The sequence below is a fragment of the Serpula lacrymans genome (assembly GCF_000218685.1).
Source record: "Serpula lacrymans var. lacrymans S7.9 unplaced genomic scaffold SERLAscaffold_3, whole genome shotgun sequence".
Taxonomy (NCBI): domain Eukaryota; kingdom Fungi; phylum Basidiomycota; class Agaricomycetes; order Boletales; family Serpulaceae; genus Serpula; species Serpula lacrymans.
In genome coordinates this window covers 2,937,018-2,957,245 of record NW_006763292.1, presented here as the reverse complement: position 1 = coordinate 2,957,245, position 20,228 = coordinate 2,937,018, and the positions used below count along the sequence as shown (strand labels likewise).

General features: G+C 45.0%; 7 protein-coding genes across 7 annotated transcripts; 3 read left to right on the top strand and 4 right to left on the bottom strand.

Annotated features, from left to right (window-relative positions):
- Nucleotides 1–287: 287 nt before the first annotated feature.
- Nucleotides 288–925, bottom strand: SERLADRAFT_406232 (uncharacterized protein; the record flags this gene model as incomplete). Its single annotated transcript, XM_007314978.1, has 5 exons — nt 288–294; nt 358–487; nt 523–712; nt 781–794; nt 829–925. The coding sequence occupies 5 exons, from the start codon at nt 923–925 to the stop codon at nt 288–290; spliced, it is 438 nt and encodes a 145-aa protein (XP_007315040.1).
- A 1,374-nt stretch (nt 926–2,299) lies between these two features.
- SERLADRAFT_459689 (uncharacterized protein) lies at nt 2,300–4,251 on the bottom strand (the record flags this gene model as incomplete). The annotated part of the gene is made up of 6 exons (XM_007314977.1): nt 2,300–2,781; nt 2,832–2,938; nt 3,030–3,395; nt 3,465–3,552; nt 3,603–4,071; nt 4,127–4,251. The coding sequence occupies 5 exons, from the start codon at nt 3,872–3,874 to the stop codon at nt 2,664–2,666; spliced, it is 951 nt and encodes a 316-aa protein (XP_007315039.1).
- A 799-nt stretch (nt 4,252–5,050) lies between these two features.
- Nucleotides 5,051–7,334, top strand: SERLADRAFT_459686 (uncharacterized protein; the record flags this gene model as incomplete). Its single annotated transcript, XM_007314976.1, has 9 exons — nt 5,051–5,356; nt 5,413–5,519; nt 5,581–5,642; nt 5,694–6,249; nt 6,304–6,371; nt 6,429–6,524; nt 6,576–6,642; nt 6,705–6,979; nt 7,040–7,334. The coding sequence occupies 9 exons, from the start codon at nt 5,221–5,223 to the stop codon at nt 7,167–7,169; spliced, it is 1,497 nt and encodes a 498-aa protein (XP_007315038.1).
- Nucleotides 7,335–8,413: 1,079 nt separating this feature from the next.
- Nucleotides 8,414–10,764, bottom strand: SERLADRAFT_459680 (uncharacterized protein; the record flags this gene model as incomplete). Its single annotated transcript, XM_007314975.1, has 7 exons — nt 8,414–8,895; nt 8,954–9,642; nt 9,705–9,844; nt 9,903–10,052; nt 10,121–10,333; nt 10,391–10,625; nt 10,694–10,764. The coding sequence occupies 6 exons, from the start codon at nt 10,621–10,623 to the stop codon at nt 8,665–8,667; spliced, it is 1,656 nt and encodes a 551-aa protein (XP_007315037.1).
- Nucleotides 10,765–11,028: 264 nt separating this feature from the next.
- SERLADRAFT_459672 (uncharacterized protein) lies at nt 11,029–13,303 on the top strand (the record flags this gene model as incomplete). Its single annotated transcript, XM_007314974.1, has 8 exons — nt 11,029–11,429; nt 11,485–11,528; nt 11,599–11,780; nt 11,856–12,026; nt 12,090–12,359; nt 12,410–12,647; nt 12,718–13,007; nt 13,065–13,303. The coding sequence occupies 8 exons, from the start codon at nt 11,050–11,052 to the stop codon at nt 13,218–13,220; spliced, it is 1,731 nt and encodes a 576-aa protein (XP_007315036.1).
- A 2,268-nt stretch (nt 13,304–15,571) lies between these two features.
- SERLADRAFT_380998 (uncharacterized protein) lies at nt 15,572–15,949 on the bottom strand (the record flags this gene model as incomplete). Its single annotated transcript, XM_007314973.1, is given in 2 exon segments — nt 15,572–15,625; nt 15,639–15,949. The coding sequence occupies 2 exon segments, from the start codon at nt 15,865–15,867 to the stop codon at nt 15,603–15,605; spliced, it is 252 nt and encodes an 83-aa protein (XP_007315035.1).
- A 2,254-nt stretch (nt 15,950–18,203) lies between these two features.
- SERLADRAFT_346660 (uncharacterized protein) lies at nt 18,204–18,545 on the top strand (the record flags this gene model as incomplete). Its single annotated transcript, XM_007314972.1, has 1 exon — nt 18,204–18,545. A coding segment is annotated over one exon (342 nt), but the record flags the coding sequence as incomplete, so codon positions are not given.
- Between the last annotated feature and the right edge of the window lie 1,683 nt (nt 18,546–20,228).

Sequence of the window (20,228 nt, the reverse complement as noted above, 5' to 3'; positions counted from 1 at the left end):
GCTTGAAACAATGCATTCTTTGTATTGCTTGCTGATTTAGGGGCCTGGATACCTGCCATGCAACAAATAAACTGTGATCTCCACTGATCCGCTTTGGCGGAACTTGCATTTCTAGTTATCTGAAGATCGAATAAGCAGCTAGTCATTTATTTATGTGTACGGAGAACTTACAGAAGGTGGCAATCTACCTACAGACATAGGCCATATGACTGAGGGAAAAAAGTCCTCTATTCTGTTGAGAGGAAACCATTTCTCTCTTTTGCGCGTATTTGAAGTAAAATAATAAACTACTTACTTGATGGATCAAAGCCAGATTGTTCAGCAAGTCAATATGAAGGTGTATTGCACGCTACACACATGAAAAGCTGTGATGAATGGCCAGCAAGTCCCTCTATTTTGCGGCTAGCTGGAAGGTTTGATACTTCACTATTGATGATTGAGTTGGTGGGCTTTTTGTCTTGATGTCCAGGAATACAAAAAGATTGACCTGTAAATGTTGTTATAGGATTAAATGGAGCATACCTTTGTATAAATTTAGCATGTCATTGACAAATGGCTTGAGAATTTTGTTAAGCTCTTCAACTTTTGGTTCTTTCAGGCCTGGTATGACTATGATCAGAAAAGTCTTCTCTGTTAGGTACCGGATACCTTTAGGGTTGTTGCAGCAAGTCATGTAAAGAGTGCCAGTTGAATAGCTGCCTCGCTTGACAGACTGAAACCTGAAATATCATATTAACTTAAGTGTGTATCGCTGCAAGAAAATGCAAACAAAACACTTACCAGTCCAGGTTTATCTGCCAGACAAGGCCGCATAGCAGTGAGACAAACCTTTGATGAAGCTCCCGGACATCAATATCTTCCATTGTCCAAGGTCCGCCCTGACATCTTTGAATTCCAGCCAATATGGCTCTCCAGCCCCAGGCATAATGCATATTGTACATGGGCTGGATTTTCAAATGATGAAAGACTTTCAGTGGTAGTTGGAGGCTTATCCCCAGGTTTGTTACCATGTCCTTGCCAACTCTGAAGCTGATCATATTTTCCTGGTCGGCAGATCCATCATTGAATTGCCTGTGCCGGAAGGACATACAGTAGAAGTTTGCAGGGTGTTCATTTAAAAGATCCAGTTGCCATCTGTTTGGTGGTGTAAAAAACACTATTGCAGTCTTCAGCTGTACAGGAGGGGGAGAAGTGGTTATCTTGAAGCCTTGAAGGATGGTACAGATTCCAGTATATTGGACAGACAAAATAGTAAGTGATTAGGCTATTGTAGGAGGCGCCAAATCTTTTTTCTACCGTCATTAGTGTCCTGGCCATGCTCTCAAGGCCCTCAAACTGAACATCTGGTGATTGTTGGCATGCTGAGTGAAAGTTGAGAGCTGCACCATCTAGGATGATGCGTATAGTATTGTGGGTTCCTCCATTGAATAAGGTGGTAATAAATGCCCTGATGTACGCATTGCAAATGGCAGGGTGTTCGTAGAAGGCAGGAGGGTAGTCATCTTGATAGTTGCCTTCTGCATCATTGTCATCTTGTTGACTAAAAATATTTGGCCTGGATGCGAAGAGGGGATCATGGATTATATCATCGTCAGAGCTGTCAGAATTGTCAGAAAGGGGTGGTTCGTTATCGCTGCCACTATTGTCATCTGGAGAAAGAGAAGGTTGGTCCTGTAAATTGGCAAAGAAGTCATCCTTGTCTGGGCTGAAGTCTGCATTGATGGCAGGATCGGGGAGTGAGTGAATCAAGTCTGAGTTGTTATCTAAACCGCCGTTCAGAGGCAAGTATGGCCTTGGACTTTCTCAGACTGTTTCATCATCATCTTGATATTCTTGCTGATGCTCAGTTTGAGGGATGACAATGTTGAGGTGCGGGGGTGGCTGTTGTGCATATTCTCTTGCAAAGTCTCTTCTAACGAATATTGGACCATTGCAGTTCATCTGCTGCCATATGTCTCTGAGAGACTTTGACAAGCTACCAGAGTCAACCATCAGGGGCTTTGGCACAATGGGAACACATACACCAGCAATATTTTGCTGACATTTTAATTGATATATGCCAGGATCATTGATCATTGAGCTGGAAGATGACAGTAGCCTAGAGTTGAGGTGATTTGAGCAAATATGATAGTGGTGGATGTGTTGGATGGGCCAATGATGGTGATGATGGTTGAACTTAAGAGAAACGGACTCAAGGTGGAAAGGACTTGTATATTGAGAGCGCTACCTAACACCAGTACTACAGATATTGTGATCGATCATCCATGATCAGCTCCCCCACATCAAAGTCAAAATACCAGAATAAAAATGTGGTATTACCTGATATAGAATATTATCAAAGCATTATTTGCGTACTATTTGGGATTTCACGAGAAAAATACAAAGTATTACTTTACTCGAAAGTGCAGTGTAATCAAGCAGAAAAGTTAGGATGACTACTAGGTCAGCCACAGTAAGCTAGCTTACTAATACTATTGGAGAACAAAAGAGTGATTTTCCAAATCAGCTGTTACTACTATAGCGTGTAGAAAAACGGTAGAAAAAAGTGCTAATACAAATAAACGTCGTAAATGGCATATGGTGGTTGCAAAATCAAAAGTTCACCGGTGAAAACGAGTACTGTGCTCAACATTGGAACATGAATTATAGCACTAATCAACTCCTTAAATTGCATCATCTCCAGCATCATGCTGGTTCATAGCCTTCTCACACCAGTCCCATACTTTCTTCCCAAGTGCATCATCGTTCGCCCGGGGGTGTGGGAGGGAATTCGTGAATTGCCTATAGCAGCAGCTTTAAAATGCGTCTGGTAAAGTACAGGAGTTACTTACGCAAGGGGTACCAGGTACGATCCATTCTTGTCTGCGGTGATGGTGGGGCTTGTACCAGCAAAAATCTGGGTAAGTGCACCGTATTCGACAGGCTTGAAGACAACTCTCTGTAGTAGGCGAAGAGAAAACTTTGAGTAACTCTTACGAAACACAAAAAAAAAAAAAAAGAAAGAAAAAAAAAGGAAACAAGCAACTTACGTTCAAACACCAGACAACTGGTCCTGGAATTCCCATGTGCCTAATGAGATCGCTTTGCACTGGTCCCGGGTGGGGAGCGAAACTCCAGATATCCTTGTGTCTTTTTGCGAGCTCTCTGGTCCATAAGATGTCGCCCAGTTTTCCATGACCGTAGCAAGCGGAAGGAGAGGCAGGATTTGCGCCTGCGCCAACCGTGGGGTCATCTAGAGGGATGGGCTCGCCTTTCTTTGGCGCTTGTCCTGCACCAGAAGATGACGTATTGATGATACGGACAGTGCCGGGAGGTGAGTCCGCAGCTGTCGCTTTCAGTACAGGCAGGAGGTGGTGAGTAAATACGAAAGGCCCAAAAACGTTCGTAGCCCATTGCTAAATAGAAAGGTTGAAGTCAGATAATTACACGAGGAGACATTGAGATATAATTAGGGCAAAACCTACAAGTTCGTAGCCATCTGGTGATTTAGAGCCTTTAGGTACACCCATTATACCAGCATTGTTGAATAAAAGATGAAGACGTGATTCTCGCCTGCGAATGAGTGAGCTCGTAGAAAGATAGTTGTGAACGAAGTTCTATACTGTTTAAAGTCGATAGCTGCTGCCTTCGCCTTCTTCGCCTCAGAAAGGTCCAGGGTAATGTATTCAACCTGGCCTTTCTTGGTCTCGGGTCTCGCTTCTTGCAGCTCCTTGATGGCTTGCTTGGCTTTAGCCTCTGAACGAGCAGCAACGTAGACCTTGGCACCCTTGGATAATAATACAGCAACAGTTTGCTTTCCTATGCCACTGTTGCCGCCAGTAACAATAGCAATTTTGCCCGTAAGATCCGGGACATCATTCTCAGAGAAAGGCATGTAGGGCGAGAAGAGGACGAGCAAGAAAGGGAGTTTGGTGGGAGGGAGAGACAAGAAGTACCGAGGCAGAAGAGAAATACAGACGCCATCTATACATTTACGGCACCAGCGGCCACGCCTGTTTTACTTTTCCCGTTTGCCATCGGGGAATAAGATATTTTGGCAGTGTATTGTCCGAGTTCCGTATCGTCCTAAAGCTGCGTTCGAGCGCAACTCAGCCATAAACGGCACCAGGCAACGAGGTTTACTCACCTTAACCACGATGATGATCCACAAAACTAGCGCTAAGCAATGAATAGCAAACGTCGGGTTTCCGAAACGCCCAATACGTCGTATACGTATATCTTCTGCGGCCGCAGACCACGGATCTTGTCCCTGCAGTCACAGCCTGCCAGTGAGTGTTATCGCTGCTTCCCGTTGTCTTGCTGAGTTTCAATTCCCGGCTTACACCGATTTACTATCGTGCATGCCTCAGACCATACCCTTTGGAACATGTTACTGGGTTAATCCAGATATGAAAATCCACGAAACAGGAGACGACACTGTTGCCGCATCAGCAGAATCAGTAAATCAATCCAAAGTATAGTGGTCGGACCAGGTTCAAAGATTACCCTATAACCTTCATCTGGAATTACTACTTTTATCAAGGCGGTGCTTGGAAGGAATTCGTCTTTCGTTGGGCATCCTCTTCTCTCTTCTGATGAAGTTCGATGTTATTTCTAGGTCGGAAAACTTAATATGCTTCACATGTCGCAGTAGAGGTACATATGGCAAATGTTCCTGAACGAAACAGTATCGGTCAGATAGTAGGACACACCAAATTATTCTATGAGCCAGGCGAGTAGGCAGCTACAATGTTACCCGGTCCATCAAAGCATACCACAATCAACGTATCACAGATTCCAGATTCCAGATTCCAGACAATCCCAATATTGGACCGAGTCAAAAATATGTGCGGCCGCACACTATGGCGGCAGGGATCCCTCCCTGGGACCAGTGTCCGAAATGAATGTGCCGTGCCGCCGTTGCATCATTCGCCTCGGATGCTGTGATGAGTTACGCTTTGAGCGCTGAGGCCCGAGGGAAGGCACTGCGAAGCCCTCGACCCGTCCGCCTGTTAGCTTGACAGCATCGGCAGGCATCGCAATAAACCTCGCAAGCAGAGTAGCAATTCCTGGCACACTGAAACTTTCTCACCATCCCCCCCGAGTGGAATATAAGGGCACGAGGTTCTTGAGCTCTTAAGCACAACACCTTCTTTATCTTCTTTCCCTTATCCGGCCCATTTCTTGGCGGGCATTAGACAAACACCAAATAAAGTCGACAACTCACGAGCAGATCCCCATATGGCCCGATCGCTCTTTCTCGCCGTAGCGCTGAGCTACCTTCTTTCCGTCAGTGCATCTTCGCTCTCTGATGCTGCTGCGGTATGCCAAGAGCTCCAAAGCAGTCTTTCTTCAGCATCAGCTGTATTTTATCCTAGTACGTCGGTTTATCCGTTGTCTGCTTATGAAGGTTGTCTTATTTTTTCTCCCCAGATTCTACTGAATATGTATATGATACGACACTCCCTGCCAGTTTCTTTAATCGGGCTAATGCGACTTGTGTTGTCGAACCGGGTTCCAACGAGGACGCTGCTTTAGTGGTGAGGATGCAATGCCCATACCTTTTTCATGATCTTCGGCGTTTGACCACAGTGATTACAGATGACCTCCATTCGGAATCATAACCAGGCACCCTTCGGTGTTATGGGATGGGGTCACAATCTGTACGTCACCATTCTACTATGTCTGGTAAACTTACTAACTGAAATCTTCAGTAATAAACTATTCTCATCTACAACCGGAGTTTTGGTCGCCTTGAACCGTTTCAATCAGCTGAACATAACGGATGCCCCTGGTCCCAACAACCAGGTTGCTTTGGTCAACGTGGGACCTGGTCTTAGCTGGGATCAAGTTTATGCCAAGACTGTTCCTCAGGGTGTCAACGTTGTCGGCGGACGCTTTGCTACTGTTGGTGTATCTGGTTTGTCGCTTGGTGGTGGTTACTCCTGGATCTCCAACGAACACGCTCTGGCTTGCGATAATGTTGCCTCTTACACTCTCATTTCTCCCAACGATTCGTCCATCCTCGAAGTCAACAACTCGACATATCCTGACTTGTTTTTCGCCCTTAAGGGTGGATTGAACAACTTTGGTATTGTCACGAACTTCCAGCTTCAGGGTTACAACCAGACGAACAAAGTATGGGCTGGAACTGTCTACACTCAACCTGGGAATTCGGATGCTGTTGCCGCTGCTTTTGCTAACTTCTCTGTCAACAACACTGACCCCAAAGCGCAACTTATCGGGACTTTTGCCTACGGAAACAACTCGGTACAGCACCTGTCGACCTATTTTTATTCTCTGTGCTCATCGTTGGTTTCTTAGGCCTTTGAGATCATTGTGTTGTTCTACAACGGAGAGGAAGAGCCCACTATGTTTAACGACTTCCTGAGGTGTGCTGGTCTTCTCTTGTATTCTCTCTCCACTGTGTTTTAATGTTCTACTACCAGCCTCCCCCAATCTCAACCCACTGACTGGTCTTTGCGTACATTTGACAATTTCACTTCTGCCTCCCTTGCAACGGTTGGCTTTTTGAATGGTGGTCGGTGAGTAAGATGAGATTGAAAGTTTACATAAAGACTAATAGATCTGGTCAGTACTCGATACTCGACGCTCGCCGTTGAAGGATTCCCTACGTCCGTAGTCCAGTCTTTCCAGAGCCAGGTTTGTACCCATATTGCTCTGATTGACTTTTATCAGACATTGATTTTATAATCCTCTTGTAGCGTGACGCGCTTGGTCCCAAATTGAATGCGCTTGACCCCAAGTTCTTTGGATCTTGGACGATCGAGCCATTCATTCAGAGCTACTGGGACACCGCCGTTCCATCTGCTGCCCCCCATTCCAGCGCTCATGTCACCTTCCCCCCTAATATCGAGTTCACTTGGTACACTGCACAGAATGATGACATTATGTTCGATACCATCTCCAACACCACTCAGGCACTCGTGAACTCCGCGTTGGCAGCAGGACAAAACGTTTCAGACCAGATCATCTACCCGTAAGTAATTTGACCGTGGCTAGCGGAGTGAAGCTGACCTAGCTATTTTCTGCCCAACAGGAACTACGCCATGCCTCAGGTCCCCGTTGAACACTTTTATGGTGACAACCTACCAAGGCTCCGCCAAATTCGCTCTGATATCGACCCTTACAATGTTATGTCCAGGGCTGGAGGTTACAAGATTAACTAAACGATACTATATCTACAGCCGTTTCTGCTCGGTGGCTTATTTATACGTACATTTTGGCTACATTTTGGACGTTATAACTATATTTTTTTTTATTCAAGCTAAATATATAAATATCATTGGTGTGTTAGAAGTGAACCTAGCTGAGCCAAGATATTGCTCTAATGCAAACTTAAACTAGAGGTTTTGTCGGTTCCCGTACTCTCGAACAGTGATGTATATAATATAATGCACGGTGAACTCTGAAAGTGCAAAGCAACTTTCCATGCTGCTACGACTGTCATTTTTTCACGTCACATAGCTACTGAACCTTATGCACATAAGCACCTTGATCTTTGACGGGAAGTGAGTGGTGTGGCTGGCTCATCAGACTCGGAGATTCTTCACGAGCTGAGCGCTGAACATTGAAATAGTAAATTCTTTGCGAGAGTATCCACGGGCCTTCTCCGGAGAGGTTTTAAAGACCTAGAAAAGGAAGGTTTGTCTAGTTTAGTTGGCTCATGCGCCAATATCAAATTGTTTTGTTGGATTGAGAGTGCTGAGAGAGGAAGCAAGCCGATACGAAGCGCCTAGAAAGGCGTGTAAGTATGAGTGGCCCGTGCGCCAATATATACCATCAGAATTTTTTTGGTTCCGTTCTCTTACTTACCTATAAAGGAGGCCTAGTTGCCATGTACCACCTCAGACTCTTCTACGAGATCTGAGGTGAGACCCCTTCTGTTTTTTCCTCTTCGAATACTTAGCTTACTATGATTTAGTCCCTTATCTTATCATAGATTTAACTCTCAAACAATTTGATGTTTTGCTTCCTTTTGTTACATATACCTGACCTGGTCGTAAATAGGGAACACCTCAGAGCCTTACAACGAGCTATGAGGTGAGACCCTTTTCTTCGCAGCTTGGCCATCAGCTAGTTAGTACTACTCTAGCTTTCTGTATTTTAACTAGGTACTTACAAAATGTGATACATCTGCAGGGTGTTACAACGAGCTCTGAGCTTTCTGACTGTATATTTTAATTAGGTCCCGACTGCATTGAATTTATACTATTTTTACTGCAGCAGAAACTGGCGACACAAACTCTAGATTGAGAATTACTTGTCCAGCATAACTCATAATTACGTGTATATAGTTTACGATGAATAAGATGATCAAAAACTACACATGATCCTTTTTCCTTTCCATGTATAGATATAGACGGGACTATTTGCTTATATCGACCGTCACATCAGTGATTTGGTATGGCTGGGGAGACTAAAGCACTATATAGACACTTTCTCGTGTTCTATCCTGATTCAGCTTTGTACCGTTCTTCCGCCTTATTATCTAATACCGTTGCCATACAACTGTACATGTAGTCCTGATTATTACTAGGTACAAACAACAGTTGCTCTGATCACAGCTGAGATGCTGATTATTCCCACTTCCTACATTACTAATTCATCTCGCTGCAATCTGGATCCTACGAGTCCAGAAATATATACGTGGGGGCTCTGCCCTTAATAATCCTCCCTCACATTAAACCTCAACTTCATATCTCCAAACGGCATACTCAAAGGGGTGCCGAATGTAGCGAGGTTCTGACGACAAATTGGTTTGTCCATATTGTGGCCTTGGAAGCCCAAAAAACGCGATAGCCCAGTAAGGCCGACATATTCGAGATCGAATGCGTGGATCAGAGTTAAGACAACAGTTTTTATCTCGAAAGAGGCGAGATAACGGCCGGGACACTGTTTATCATTTTATCGTTATTCGAGCAACCAGGAGGCAATAGATACGGTTACTCACCACAGTGGTCCCGAATCCGAACGGAATCATAAACCCACTCTTGCTCTCGTCGATCTCTCCCGCGTCTTTACCTCCCGTAGCCAAGAATCTCTCCGGGATGAACGTATGCGGATCTTTGAACACGTTCTCGTCATGATGAGTGAAACGCATGTACAGAATGATGTTTTCGCCCTTCTTGACCAGGACTTTACGGTCTGGATCTTCGTCCGTGGGAGCGGGGAGAAGGACATCTGATTCAGCACGTCGAACAAACATCTGTTTACCATGGAAGCGAAGCATCTCTTTGAACACGCTGTTGAGCAGAGGGAAAGCTTTATCGAGGATCTCGAGGTCATTCAGCATATCGTAAAACTCCGTCTTTTTCTCATTGCCATCCGAGTCCACGGTTGTCGGCTTGTTGATTCTATATTCTCTCCAAATACCATCTACCTCGTCCTTCAGACGTTTGTATAAACCGGCGTGTCCAACCGCATGCGACATAATCCAGAAAGCGGCCAACCCAACATTGTCGCCAGCGAACATGTACAAGTTAACCATCTTAGCGGCGTCCTCCATCGCCATGTCAGGCAGTTGGTTCAAGACCTTGGCGAGGATTTTCATGAAAATGGGAGACGAGTCCGATTCTGGATCTGGCGTCTCGAGGTGGTCGATCAGGAGCTTGTGGATTATACTAGAAAGGTGTTTACGTGCTACGACGAGGGGGAAAATAAGGTCAGAATCCAATGTGAACAGAACATCACCCAAATCTCACCTTTCACTCCGGTAGACACCCAGGACTTTGGGAGTCCCGAGAAAAGAACTGGGAAGGCATCATGGAAGTCATTGTGGTCCTTCCAGTGCGATTCTCCAGGGTAGGACATGCCTAAGGAGGATTGGGAGAACGCACGATATCTAACAAAAATAAATATGCTTTCAGATTCGATGATAGTATAGATCGATGGCAACCCACATCAAAGGCAAGAATATATGGTCCAATCCCGCAACTTTACCACTGCGGCGCTCTTCAACCGTAAATTTGTCCTTGAATTCCTCGACAGCACGTCTGAAGACGGAGTTGAAAGCCATGACAGTAGGCTGCACACCCCACTTTGCGCAGTCTCTGATCGACACAAATGAATGATAAGCCTGATATCCTAGCGATAGAAGTGGTGAACAGCATGGATTTACCTCGAAAGTGTCTTAAATGCAATAGCTGTGGAGGTCTCCGTTGCCGCAGCTTCCTCTGAGAGATCGAAGATGGCTTGAAGGGAATCGTACTCCACATTACGTATTGAAACATCCTTAGGTCGTTTCAAAGCCCACTTAACGGGGTCGCGTGCTACCACATAGAGGAACCTGACACCTATGACATCTACAAAGAAAGCAGGCCCAAATCGACGACTAGGAGGTTTGTAGAATCAGTTTTCCCGTCTGATGTAAATCGATTAGAAGACATACGCGTTTTTGAGGAGAAAGCTATCTGTATCCAGGCCCATAGAAAGGGCACTCCCGAGCCATGGGATCAAGCTAGGGGCGACAGGAGGACGACCCGGTTCCTTCGGGTTATTAGAGGAGAAAAGTTTCGAAAAGGCGATATATGAGATGACGAGGACTGGAAGAGCCTTTGCATACCAGCTAGGAAAGAAGCTGTTCGCTGCCTCTGGCAGAGCAGCTGGTGAAGGCAGCAGCATACCTGTGAGATTCGGAAGAGACATGATCTACGTGAAGGAAGGATAGATAGATAGATAGATTGGGACAAACCTTGAGACAAAAGTATAAAAGCAGACCATGACTGATATGTCACTGCCTTCTGATAGATCAGGACTCATCCGCCTTGACTCTGCGGGAGAATGACCATACACTATGGACAGTGTTCCTGAGCATAAACGCCGCACACCCATTCGCTCCTACCGGCCCGTCCCGTTACACTTTAGTACAGCTCAGCGGCCGTTGATGATCGCATCAACCATGACCATATTGGGAGTGTTATCAGTGCGCCGCTACAAACCAATGGCGAATCGAGTCTACGACTGCATGGATAGCAATGGACCGACTTCGAACAGTCAAATAAAGCGCATGCTACCTTCAAAGTTTTCACCCATAATCACTGAAGCATCATGGATACGTTCAGCGGTGTCACTTCAAGCCATGTCTTCCCCAGATTATTTACCTTCCCTACAGTCGTAATATTCCCTCCTCTAGTCCTCTCACTAATATATCGCTTTGCGCTCTGGGCCTTGACCCCACGTGCTTTACCTGGCATCCCCCATTACCCAGTGCGCCCCTTCGGTGATATAGGGCGTATCATCAAACACGTCAAAGAAACCGGTTTCCGCACAACTTGGTTTAATGTAGTATCCAAGGAACTCGGACCCATTGCACAAGTCATGCTTGGACCATGGAACAAGTCAATCGTGTTGAGCGACATCCAGGAGATTGAGGACATCCTCTTGAGGAGAGCAAAGGAGTTTGATAGGTCCGACGATATGGTGAACCGGTAAGCACTGCTGTGGATTCAACGTGTGCGCGGCTGAATAGTCTTGTACGTACAGCTTCCATGGCTTCCTTCCGCACGGTCAGATTGCTCTCAAAACTGGTACGTGCACCATCCACATTAGTTCCCTGCAGGCTCAGTATCCGAGTATTCATGGTGGTGGTCGTTGCAGATGCTGAATTCAAAGTCCATCGACGATTCTTGACTCCTGCCATGACCCAGAAGTATCTCTCTGCTATGACTCCCGGCATGTCGTGGAACGCACGTGAGCTGTACCGGTTCTGGGATAGTAAGCGTGGGTACCTCAACAATGAAGCGTTTGACCCAACCAATGATTTCGAATTGTCAATTACGGTATGTTCCAAGTGTTTCTGTTTGGAGGGCTACAGGCTCGGTTATCTAAACTAATTTCATCTCTTTTGCACCAAGGATACGCTCAGCGAACTCACCTTCGGCCAGTCGTTTGGACTGATCGCAGAACAGAGAACGTACGCAGGAGAAAAGGCAGCTGAATTGAAAGCCAAAGGAGTAAAAATCGCACCTGCTGATATCGTTGGACCATCGAGTGAATTGCACGAATCAAACAATATGCTACTCAAAGTATGCCCTTTCGTTATCCGTCCGCACTTCGGGAAGATACTAATCCAATACACCATGGTGTAGTATGCAGGACTTACTATCAACTCATTAACGCCACGCTTGACCCATTTCTTGCATTCAATCCGCCCATCCTACCGTCACGCCAAATCATATGTATGGAAATTCCTTGAAAGCAAGATTACTGAGGCTCGGGTTAAGGCTCAGACCGCAAGCGTCGAGGATGCCAACTGTGTCGTGGATTTGATTGCAGGGTTGGAGAAACAAGACGGGTTGAAGGACGTTAAGATGCCAATGGAGGAGTTTACTGATGAACTTTTCACATACATGATTGGGGTGAGTATCTTGCGCTATCTTTAAAAGCGGTCGAAACTGAAAGCAGACAGGGCACTGAAACCACAGCTGTCGCACTTCGTTGGGTAGTGAAGCTCCTTGCGGCGCACCCTGATGTTCAGCGAAGACTGCATGATGAGCTTATTTCTGCAGGGATACCCTCCGCTCTCGACGAAGACGCACCACTGACAACGTTCGCCGATGTCAGTTCTGATAAAACTCCATATCTCGAAGCGATTGCAAACGAGGTCTTGAGATTCTGCAAACTTGCGAATATCACAACGAGGGAGGGTAAGTCCCGCTGTCCCATTTTGATAGAGTCATTGATTGACATCTTTGTTTCTTGCTTCGTCTATAACAGCGCTCTGTGATACTGTCATTCTGGGACATCCTATTCCTAAAGGCACGACCGTCTTCTTTACCATTACTGGAACGTCCTTCTCCGAAACACACCGGGCGAAAGAGATTCATGCCAGCCTTGATCCCGTGCGTTCGAAAACATCCATTCGCCGATTCCGATACTGGGGAGATGATGCAGAGAAGTTCGTACCTGAAAGATGGATCGATGCGGAAGGCAAATTCGACGGACGAGCTGGCCCAAATCTGGCTTTCAGTACTGGACCGAGAGGGTGCTATGGACAGAAACTAGCGGTAAGTAACCTGCTTGAGCTAGAATGTCCTGATACTGATAAGGGACGATAATTACAGATGCTGGATCTGAAATTGTACCTCGCCATCCTTGGAGCTACGTTCTTCCTAGATAAAATCCCAAAGTCTCTGGATGGGTGGGACATCAACGAAGGTTTGACGTTATCGCCTAAGCAAAGTTATGTAGTTTTAAAGCGTTGGAGCGAAGTGGCGTGAACGAATTTTAGTACAGACATACAGACATGGAAGATTCACTAGTATTTATAAAATCACGATTTTGACATCATAAAACTTAGAAACGTTACCAGGCGCAGCGGAGACTGAAATGACAACATCGGATTAGGAAAGTACAGCAATTTATTAGGCTCGTACCCAGCCAGATCACTGGGTTTAATTCCTGGACCCGCAGGATCCAGGTTTCAACTTCGATAAATTTCCAGACCGCTTTTCCCGGCCCGCTCACCGTATAGCCAGTGAAAAATACTGAATCGGACATTCTCTTACTCTCGAGAGTGAGTACTACAGGCCGTGCGGAACATTGCCAATGATGCGCAGCGTTATCTTACTGTTGTTAACCATCAGTTTGGATTAGGGGGGCTATTCAGACATCACAGAGGTCACACAAGCCGAGTTGGAGCTCCGCTTGGCACTATCAGTGGTTGAATATGATTTTGAGTGTGGCACACTTGAACTTTTTGAAACTGAGATTGCAGTACCTTAGTAGAGCATTACTTTCTGGAAAGTCACACACATGGAAGGAACTCACTCAATAATTAAGGACTTTGTGCTAGGAATGGAACATATGTTTTCAGAAATGTCTGAATAGCCCCCCTTATCTGAACTGATGGTTAACAACAGTATATCCGTCCATATCAAACCTACTACACACAATTTTGGGGTCCAGGACTGCTGTGACAACACCAACAAGACACAGTCTTGGGGCACTGGAGCACAATGAAAACAACACTCAAAAGAAGAGGAAGAGGTGGGAGTGGTTACCCATTAGGTTTCAACAAGTTTGTTGTTGGTAGACAACAGGAGGACTCGCTGAGTCCTTCCCCATGTATTGCTCCTGTATATATACTAAAATACATGAGGTACTGTACAGTTGTGAATAAAGTTTAAAGTCCAATGTTTAGCATGTGACCGGTCACATGATGAGTCTAGACATTGGTCAGGTGTTGTATCACATGATGGTCATGTGACTATGAAAAGTCCGCAAATGTAAAGTAAAGTAAATGGTGGTCACATGATTGGAAAAATAAAAGTAAAAGTACGAAAAAGGTGAAGTGTAAGTAGGTACTGGTACATCAATTGTAACAACTGCCTGGAGGGCGATGGTTATTTTGGTTACTAGCTGAAATTGTCTTCGAGCACACCCAGTGAATGGCTGGGACCGCTCGTCGCCATTTTGTGAGGAGGACAAATTCCTCACCAAAGTTGAGGTGGGGACTTAATTGTAGGGACTCGAAAGCCATATAAAATTTTCCCTCAAAAAGGCAAATTTGTAACTTGTAAAACACTGTTACGCACAAAGTGCTTAACAAAGTCTGAGGTTTTGTCAAAGGTTTAAAGAGACTTATCTGAAGACAAGTTCAAGGATGTTGGTCTTCTTCTGAGTAGAAGTCTGATCTTATGAGTCTAGCTTTGTAAGCATAAACTGCGTAGAATCATATTGAGGAAATACTACTACTGTTACAAGCATATTTATAGGTAGAGGAATTGGTGATAGGAGTTAGGTCCTATCTAGGGCTGGTCCGTCCGTTGAGGACTAAGTACTATACTAGGTAATACAGCTGTGAGGAGAATGGACATATACATGAAGGAAATGAGTCATTGGTCCGATGGTATAACCAATAAGTAAAGGAAAATGAGTAGTCTGTAACAGGGAAGGAAATTGTAACATTACCCCCTTACTTGCTCCGAATTTCACTGAAATTCGGTACCTTCGCCATCAATGTTATAACTATTGTTGTAACTGACGTCCGTCTCCATGTAATCCCTCCATCAGAATCCGATCTTTGTCTTCCCTACAAATGGGACACCAGTTGAAACTATGTCCCGGTGCACGTCGGTCACAGTCGGGGCAATAGTAAGCTTCGCAGTAATATGTGCGATGGTCACTCCAACCGCAAATTTGGCAGTAAAGAGTGTTGTTGCGAACACCTTGGTGGTATTTTTGTTGGGTGTTGGATGAGGTGTTGGATTGGGGAGTAGGGGGATTGTCATCTCCCAGGTCATATGTTCCCGCGTACAACTGGTCGATCATTTTGGCGTCATTTACATTGATTGGGTTAGAAGGAGAGCCAGCCTCAGGACTGTGCATTGCACCAGGCGGACTGTCTTTCTGTTTCTTCAACGTACAAGACTGACACTTCAATGGAGTTCTGGCGGCGGGGATCTGGAGTATCAACTCTTTCTGACCACGTCGGGCTCCTCGTCGGTTCGTCAGACAATGTGTCTGGGCGTTTGGCACTGGTTGAGGCGGAGGTGACTGGGATGGTCAAGGTTTTGGGTTTGATCCATTGGAATGGGGACTGGAGTGGTTTGACTCTTGCGAGATTGGGCTGGTTGGGACGGTGGGAGCGTATTCTTCCGCTAACTGGGTGGGCGGAGGTTGTCGGGTGATGATGTGGTAAGTGTGCTCCGGGGTAACACTGGTCCAATCTGGGTATAATAGGGACTGGCGGGACAAACCGGGTGGAGGAGTACTTGTACAGCTGTCTCGCTCTATCCACATGCACACTTCTGTTAGCAAGGTCCTCCTGCCTAATTTCAAATATGCCCTTGCCGCATCCGTCTTCCCACTCAAGGAGCTCATCCTCAAGCGTCGTTCCAAAGAATCCAAAACTAATTTTTCCATCTGGAGTGCCCGACAGATACTCGAGTCCTGATTGTTGAGCCGTGAATGCTCGATTTCCAACGAATGTAGTGAGTCTGTGGCTTTTAATAGTTCATCAGCTACAAGGTCAATGGCAAGGAAGATATGCATGGAAGAAAGAGCGTGGTATGCATGGGGGTAGCGTTTTTCTGTTTTGTAGAATAAATAAACGTAGGCGTCTTTGGCTGACATTAGCTCTATGGCGTCAGAGACGTCGGCTTGGTTGTGTCATTGCCCACGGGCAAAGGACACACTCGGTCGTTGGCTAGCATGTTGGCCCTGCCGGGTATGGAATAGGTGGTGACAGGGAAGCCAGTAGAGTGCGATGTAGACATGTTTGTGTTAAGAGACAGGGGATTGGTGGTGGTGGGGTCAATGTCTCTTCAACGTAGTCTGTGGTCTTTCTTATACACTTCCAGTATCTCCGCAGCATTATTAAATGTTCTTCCGGTTCCCATGAGTTTTCGGAATGAGGGTAATGGCGCCATTTGATCAGGTAACAGCGTCCACGTTTCCAGGGTTTGTGTCTAAGAATACTCTCTACTTCGTATTCTTCCTCTTCGTTGACAAGGTCAGGTGGTGGTTGGGTAAAGTTTGGTCTGTGGGTGTCAGTCTCGGTGTACGGGGATAGGAGGGATGCATGGAAAATGTTGTGTATCTTCCAATGAGGAGGCAGGGATAATCGGTAGTTTACCGGGGAAGTCTTTTCTTGGATGCGGAAGGGTCTGATGCATTTCATGTTGAACTTTTTGTATTTGGTAGCTCTTTCCCGTAGGTTGGTGTTTTCTAGCCACACCTTTTGTCCTTCAGAGAATCTGGTGAATTTTCCATTTGTTCGTTTCATCATCTTGCTTCTCATTAGTTCGTGTGCTTTTAGGGTGTTCTCTCTTGCCCTAAGTAGTTCGGATAATCATCTTTCTACTGATGGGATATTTATGGACCGGTATATAGTTGGGATTACTCGGGGTTCATATCCCATGAGGAGGTAGAACAGTGATTGGTTATTCGTGGAGTGTGGTTGCTGGTTGTGGCAGAATTCGGTGGTAGTAAGGTATTTTGCCCAGCTGTGTGGTTGGTTCTGGCAGAAGATGCGGAGGTAGATCTCCAGTTCTTGGTTTGATCATTCTGTTTGTCCATCTTTTCGTGGATGATATGCTGTGGAGAGTGCGGTTTCAATGTTCAGGAGTTTGTGGAGTTCTCTGGATACTTCAGGCAAACTGTGGTCCTCTGTCAGATATGAGTTTATTGTGTAGTCCAAATTGTGAAACTGAGTACTGGCTTACAAATGGTCCTGTGAGTAACATGCTATGTCTTCTGATGACACTTAGTCCCCGACAACTGTACATATGCCTGCCTGCTCATATATCTTGCATGATCTGAATTATCATGTCCCCATTCTGTACTGCAAGCTTGGTCATAATGTCCACACCATCTGCTCCCTTTTAGGAATCAAGAAAACAACTATATATAGAGCCTTACAATATCATTGTTGCAACCTGTCTGTGAGGCAACAATAAACTATAACAAAATACAATACCTGTCTCCAACTGCACTTGCAGGGAGTAAGAGGAGCAATGAGTCTGAGATCAACAGATGCTAGTGAATATAGCAGGTAGAGGATATGGGAGTAGACTCAGGGGTTTCTGTTGAGAAGTAAAGCGGATATTTCAAGTAATAGAAAGCTAAGGAACTATACGCGAATAGGTAACGCTTTTATAGCTAACCGTCTATCCCTCAGACCAAAAGAGGAATAAGAGGAAAGTGGTCTGAGGGGAAAATCAACTAATAAGAAAAAGGATAACTATTATACGACTTTGAAGATTAATCAGCAGGAAAGTATACTAATAATAAGTGTTGTCACGCATGTCCAGGAACCATATTCTCATGATGAGGTATGATCCTGACTAAAGTGTCTATTAGTATCTCCAGGCACTGATGGGGCTTGGAGCTGGTTAGTGAGATGCTTACCACCAGTCCTTAATCATCATTACCACTTTGTATCACAGATCAGAGACTGGGCATTGCTCCCAGCCAGCCAGTACAATGGGTAAGGAAGCCTGTGAGGGCTATAAGAAGCAGGATAGCAAAAGATACCTCTAGCCCTAGAGCCAGAGGTGTAACAGGAAAAGTGTTCGAGAACCAAGACATGGAGTGAGAAGATAAGAAAATAATAAATGGTCCTTACACTTTCATACTAACCTTCAACATGTCCTCAGCTGCACTGATCTCAAATTCATCAATAGCCTCTTATCACAGGACTGTACCTTATATCTTGACAAAATCCAGCAGAAAATTGTACCTATTGACACACATCTGTATCAGTACCGACTCTTGCATGCACACTACATTGTCTGCAATTCACTTGCAAGAAAGCGAGTGTTGAGGCCATTGAGTGTGATGATCTTTGGCATGCAGCATTTATGAACCGGATTGGTGCAATGGTAGAGGATCTGGGTATGCTGATGTTTACTAATGGGAGCTCAAAGGATGACCGTACACCACACAGAAAGTATGGATGGGGGCTAGAGGGATTTAGGTGTACAAAAAAACAGTGCTTTGTGCCCAGGCAGCGCTATTCACTCCTTCTGATTCTAACCCTGGATGTATTGATCACGTATGAGATAGTTGAGGGATTTGTGACATCAGCACACTTTGTGTAGTTCCTTCGTGAATATGTGGATGTTCAAAAACTTGTTGAGGATGAGGCTTGTAAGTTTTTTTTTTTCATCTTTTCATTGTTTTTTTATATTAACTACATCCAACAGTATGTAAACTTGTCTTTTTACCTCCTTACTCCCCTGATCTGAACCCTATTGAGTCAGCATTTCCGTCCATCAAAATGTGGCTCCGCAGACATAGTGGTGAAGGCATTTTTTCACTGGGTAAGGCCCCTAGTCAAGTTACACCAGCCAAAGCAGCTGTATGGTTTAAGGCATCAGGCTACATGTAGTGTACTTATCAAGTGTATTTGTTGATATGCATCAGCACAAATTCTAATGAATTCTTTATGGCACAAACAATGCCAATATAATGATATGATGGTACACTAGCTATCAACACAACAGTAGAAAGACATTGTCTTTATCTACAAACTGGCCTGATGGGATAGGAGCACTATAGCCCTGTGGAATAGGTAATAAAGCTTTGCAGCCAGAGCAAAAATATACTGTGTATATATCATGTGGAGCATGACCTTTTTGCATTGTGGCACCATTGCAGCCTGAGCAATATTGCCCTCCATCCAAATAATGTGCTTCATAGCTCGTGCAGTTTTTATCACTGTCCTCAAGACCTCTTCTGCCCCTGGCTGTGCTTGCTGAGCTTTGTGCTACATCAGCTTCCCTTACTACACAACAATATTTGGCAGCTGAGTTCTGCTAGTTTGTTGCTGAATATTTCAATTGTATTGCATTGCCAGGTGCTAGTCCAATCTCTGGGACAGTGAGATCAGCCACTGATATCTCTGACAGGATATCAGGGCCATATTGTTTGATAGACAGAGTAGTCGCAAAGTTGCATGCATCTGTTACACCAAGTTTGTCTTTGGCATACCTGAGGTAGTGAAAGATGTCAGATGGGGAATGAAGAGGACTAGGGTTGGATTGTGAGTATTTTGGAGTATTGGGAGATTGCAGCTGTTGACTGACAGGCAAATAAAGGGTGTCTCCTCTAAAAACACTAGCTACCGTAGTGATCAGCTGTGACTTGGATATGCCAGTGAGATCATTGATTTGTGGATTGATATTGGCCAATATAGCTCCTGGTGGATCACATTGACGTAACATGGGCCATTTTTTTGCAGTGTCAAATGCACTACTGTGCAGTGGTTCAAGAATGCTGGCTTTGCTATTATGCTACAAGTGGTTAGTAGCAGTACAAAAGCAATAGAAATAGACTTACAATAGCTAATGACCACTCACACATCATAAATGGTGTGAGCGCAAACTCACTCTCTCCATCACCAGGGCTATACATGTAGTAGCTCCAATTCTTTCCCGGGTACTGCTTTTCAAGCAAAAGATGTATTCTTGCAAGGTTATGCTCTAAGTGAGTCAGATTGTCATTAGTTTCCACCTAACTTATGCTATAGATGACAAAACCGGATAAACCCGGTCTCTGCCAAAGCAGCCATTGTTCTCCATGGAGCATAGCCACCACTCCATGGAGTAACCATTGTTCTCCTAGGAGTCATTATACTGTAGTGAGTAGCACCTCCGACTATAAGTAGTAGGGGGTTTAGTATAGGAATACCTCAGTCGTTTCTATAGCCTCTCGGGTAGCGGCTAAGATATGTTACATTACATTTATTAGAGATCACCTTAAACTAACATCTATTGTAGTTT